The 5,006-nt window shown below is 48.5% G+C and overlaps 1 protein-coding gene across 1 annotated transcript; it reads right to left on the bottom strand.

Annotated features, from left to right (window-relative positions):
* Window positions 1-359: 359 nt before the first annotated feature.
* Window positions 360-2,218, bottom strand: LOC118709858 (gamma-crystallin C). Its single transcript, XM_036422137.2, has 3 exons — window positions 2,157-2,218; window positions 1,818-2,060; window positions 360-751 (listed from the first exon to the last, which is right to left on the bottom strand). Exons 1-3 carry the CDS (start codon window positions 2,163-2,165, stop codon window positions 479-481), a joined length of 525 nt encoding a protein of 174 aa, XP_036278030.1. The 5' UTR covers window positions 2,166-2,218; the 3' UTR covers window positions 360-478.
* Window positions 2,219-5,006: the final 2,788 nt, after the last annotated feature.

Genomic DNA, 5,006 nt, shown 5'->3' with positions numbered 1-5,006 from the left:
TTGGCCACGGCCAATGGCAGCAGTAGGATCAGTTCCGCAGAACCGTGCTTGAGAGTCAACAAACCACAAGTCCTTATGTCGTGCCATCAGGCTTTTTGCCACGTGGGCTCTTCTTCACCGCTCATCGCTGACCCTCTGTGGCCTCCAACCATGTCTTGTGTCAAAAAATAATGTTGTTCCTCAAAGCAGAGGCTGAAGGCTCCATTCTCCACAGCCACGCTTCCCAATTCTCTACGTTGACCTGCCCCCCATTCTCAGGCAACCTGCCTCCTCTCTCCACCCCCTCTTCTGAACCTGTTCAAGTCTTAACTCTACCCTGAAGCTCTTCTAGGAACTCCTCCCCCCCTTTATCAGGGACCATTGACCAGTGAATTCATTGGCACACAACGAAGGAAAGACAGAAGCCAGCCATTGCCAACAATACAGACGAAGTACTTTATTAGGTTCCAAAGTGAGAAAATGGTGGCATGAACCGACTTCAGTATAAATCCACCGCCCTCCTCAGAGAGGCGGCCTTGGCATCCGTGGCCCCCCAGTCGTGGGTGTGCCGGTACTCCTGGGGCCGCAGCAGGTACTGCCGCCCCCGGTAGCTGGGCATCTCGTAGAGGACCCAGCAGCCCTCCAGCACCTGGAGGGAGCGGACCTCGCTCCGGTGGAAGCGGTCCTGGAGGCAGGGGCAGTCCTCACTCAGCTCCATCATGTGGCCCTTGTGGTCCTCTCTCTCATACAGCCGCAGGCGGTGGGAGCTCGACTGCTCCACCCACAGAGAGAAGAAGCAAGCAAATGACAGATGAACGTGGAGGGCTGGGGGGTGGGATTGTCCCCGTAAAACCTGAGACTCTAAGATTGCTGTGAATGCTTCGTATGGGCTTGTGTCCTACTCACATGAACACATATTTGCATGCCTGTTCTCTCTTTCAGATCTAGGAGGAGAAATGTTTAAGAGATCCAAGGTTTGGGTTAGAATCTATCAAGAGCTCAAATATCTTGTTTGCTTAACTCCTAATTACCCAATTCCTTGATTCCTAGTGTTAAACCAATATTAGGGGGATAATGTAAAGTACTTGACTAGTATTCTTTTAACATGAGTGTTATCTCCCAAATTTATATCCATATAAATTTACCACTAAAGTAGGATTTTAAAAAATCACATACTTCATTGAAAATTGGTTTGGTCACTTGAACCTAATTCACCTGATTTCCCAAATTAAGAACCATTACTTTTCCCAAAGCTGAACGTTACCTTTGAATAGCTTACACTAACAATAGAGTTTTCCATTTCTACTAGTCTAGTGCAGTGGATTTCATGCCCCGTCTACTATTTCGTTCCTAGTCAATGCCCTTACTATAGGTATAAATTGATTTGTTAGAAATACTGCCTTCTCTGTCCAACCAATTTCCCATCTGCAAGCTCGGCTTTCTATCCCACTCTGTTATTGCATTTGTTACAGGCAACTTTTGATTGACCTATTGGTAGGTAACAAACAAAACAGACTCTTTCCCTAAGTGAGTTCTTCCCCATAGTCTGTGCTGTTTTTGTGCAAGTATCTATTTGAGCTTAGGCAAGTATCTAAAGCCCATTCAATCCTTGGGTGCTTTTTTTTTTTTTTTAATAATTTTTTACTTATTTATGAGAGAGAGAGAGAGATCGGTTTGTGCCCTGACCAGGGATCAAACCTGCAACCTTGGCTATTGCAATGATGCGCTTACCAGCTGAGCTATGTGGCCAGGGCAATCCTGGGGTGCTTTTTAAAGGAAACCTCCTTCACCCTCACCCCCCAGCCCCCCCTCAATTACACTGTGAGGCCCTCGCTCACTTGCGGGATGAGGCGGCAGGAGCGCACCCCGTCGCTGGGGCCCAGCCACTGCTGGGGGTCGGGGTAGTCCCCGCGCCGCACCAAGTGCTGGGCGCCCTGGAAGTCGGGGCGCTCATAGAGCATCCAGCAGCCGCTGTCCACGCGCACGGAGCCGCAGCGGCTCAGGTGCGGCTGCAGGTCGGGCTGGTCGCCGCTGCACTCGTAGCGGCGGCCCTGGAAGCCGCGGTCCTCGTAGAAGGTGATCTGCAAAGGAAGCACAGCCCGAGTGAAACCGGGGCCCCCGGGAGGTCCTGTGCAGAGGGTTTGACCGCCTTCTCACTGCATCTGCGCCCCGCTCACCTTCCCCATGGCCGGCTGGCGGGTCAGTGGCTGCAGCGGGCACCAGCGGGTCTATATAGGGGCGGCGGCTGCTGCGTTGGCAGACACAGCACAAAGGGCCTGGGTGAGGAGGGGATTGCACGGGTCCCTGTGCCAGGCTGCATTCAGGGGAAGCGCCTGTGCAGTTTGCCCTCATCTTCTGGCACATTCTAACGCTGTCCTGGGCCTGCCCTATTGGGCCCCTACAGAGGCTTTTATGCGGACTCCCAGCGTTGTCTGAACAACCAGCGCACCAGCCTGAACTTGTGACCTGAAATGCTTGCGTCTGCACACATCAAGCAGCTACGCCCCGGGTATTTTCTGGGGAAACAATCTACATCTTTCCAGAAGAGCCGCAGAATTCCAGAGGGGGCGTGGGGAAGCAGAATGCCACAACACTGACCAATTTCCCTGGACGACAGAGACCCTCTCACTTACATTCTCTTTTTGTCCCCGGCTTGCCAGCCTGGTTCACGACACGAATCTGGATTCTGGTCTTTGCTGGTTTTGACAGATGCGTCAGGGCGGAGTGACTAACTTCTCCTTTGTGCTGCATGTAACTAGAAATCAGCGGCTGGTAGTCAACTTGTGATAAGGATCAAGGGAAAGGCTTTTAGGGCTATTGGGTCCGAGACTAGGAAGTTTGTTGCTTTATAGATCGCTTCCCAGGGCCGGGGGAGGGAGCAAAGCTTTGTGAAATGAGAATGCCCACCTAGTAGCCACATGGGCTCTCAGAACATGAGTTATTCCATAGTGGTTACCTCAGGGTACATAGTATGAAGGATAAGAAAGAAGTAAAGAAAGAAGAGAAATAAAGAAAGAAGCCGGCTGGTGTGGCTCAGTGGTTGAGCATCGGCTTATGAGCCAGGAGGTCATGATTCCATTCCCGGTCAGGGCACATGCCCAGGCTGTGGGCTCCATCCCCAATGTGGGGCCTGCAGGAGGCAGCCAATCAATGGTTCTCTCTTATCATCGATGTTTCTATCTCTTCCTCTCTGAAATCAATAAGAATATATTTAAAAAATAAAAAGTGACAAGAGAGAGCTTGCCTCCTCTCTCTCTTGGCCAGGAGACAGTACAAAAAGAAGTCTGCAAACCAGGACGTGGGCTCTCACCAGACACTGGGTCTGCCTGGACCCTGATGTTGGATGTGCCAACCCCCGGAACTGTGAGAAGTAAACGCTGGCTGTTAAGCCACCCAGCCTGTGGCATTTTTGTTACAGTACACAGGATTAAGACAGCCACTTACCTGTTTGAAACGCTTCACTGACTCCCCTTGCCCTCAGAATCAAGTACCGGTTCCTAAGCATGGCACACCAGACCTGCCATCCTCCGTCTGTCCCCACACTTTCTGTCTGATCACGCCCAACCACTGATAGCTTCCCAAATGCAGTTACTTTTGTGCCTCTCTTGTTTTTGAATGTATTGATCCTTTGCCTTGAGACACCAGCTCCACATTTTTCACCCAGAGAAATGTTACCCTTTTCCTCAAGGCTCAGCTCAAGTATCAGTTCCTCTGCAAAGATTGTCTTGAACCCTTCCTCTTCCAGGCTGACAAATCCAGTTTAATACTGCTTATTGGATTCCCCAAGCATCTCGTACCTACCTACCTACCGCTGTAATGGTAATTACCATATTTATGTAATGATTTTGTTTAGATGTCTGTTCCTTGAAATAATTGGGGAGAGCCCGATAAGGGCAATGATAATTCTATCTTTAATTTTGCATTCTCACTAACTGGCAAAACGAACTGGTGTATTAAAGTCACTCAATAAATGCACACTCACATCAAAGTTCAGCATTTGCAACTTTCAATGTATAAGATGACATAAGCACTCTGCCTTTGATCTATCAAAGGGCCTTTATAACAGGGCAGATGACTGAGCAAAAACAGGGATGATGTGCTGTTCCCCGGACCCTTGGCTCCTCACTAATTCTAATTTTATGCCTCTGGGTTGTCAGATGAATGCTACACCAGCGGCAGCTAATTCCAGAGTTTTGCCAGTGTCTGAGATCCAGCCAGCAGTTGACCTTACCACCCACCTTCTTGCTTCCTAGCAATTCATATGGAATTTATATCACATCCATGCTTGCTTAAATGAGCAGAGATCATTTGATTGGCAGCCATGTAGATCAATCTATGCCAAACAAAGAGCCTGGGTAAAGGACCCAAAGACCACCATCATAGAAACAACCGCCAGTTCCCTTTCTCAGCTATGTTTGATGACCACTGAAATACATGACAAGGAGACAGCAAACATTGTCCCACCACTGTTTAACTTCTATGCCATGTCTCTTGGAACACGTTAGCATTTGTGTTAAAAACAATACATTTCTCCTTGTTTAAGCAACGGGTGGTTCTGGGTGTCACTTCTGCTTTGAGAAACCCACAAAGGAGGAAATTTGAACTCCCAAAGTCTGGGGGAGAGAGACTAAGACAAACTAGCATCAGGACCTAACCCCATGGCAGCAGAGCAGGACAGTGGGATTGGGAACCCACACAGAGGAGGGCCCTTTGAGGGTGTAACTCAATACAGTAGTTCTTGGAACTCCTTTATGGAATAGCTGCCACTTCAGTTTCAGAGACATATGTGGACCGCCTTTTATAAAGTTGTTAAATAGGCCAGAAGCCATTGTGGATTCCAGCGAAAAAAGAGAGCACATCAAAAACCTTAAAAAAAAAAAAAAAACATTCATTCGGTCAAATCGTTACTACACATATTTACAAGCTAAGCCATATGCCTAATCAGCATTTTGGAAAGGTACTGAAAGACCAAAATATTTTCTTTTCCTCCTAATCATGATATTTTATTCAAAGAAAGCCTACACCCG

The sequence above is a fragment of the Pipistrellus kuhlii genome, unplaced genomic scaffold, assembly GCF_014108245.1.
Source record: "Pipistrellus kuhlii isolate mPipKuh1 unplaced genomic scaffold, mPipKuh1.p scaffold_m20_p_7, whole genome shotgun sequence".
Classification (NCBI taxonomy): Eukaryota; Metazoa; Chordata; class Mammalia; order Chiroptera; family Vespertilionidae; genus Pipistrellus; species Pipistrellus kuhlii.
This window is presented reverse-complemented; position numbering and strand designations above follow the sequence as displayed.

Bases quoted from the DNA above. Each gene is read 5' to 3' on its own strand.
- LOC118709858 (XM_036422137.2), bottom strand. The intron at 752-1,817 runs GTGAGCGAGGGC...TGGGTGGAGCAG, and splicing joins CCTGCCGCCTCATCCCGCAA to TCGAGCTCCCACCGCCTGCG.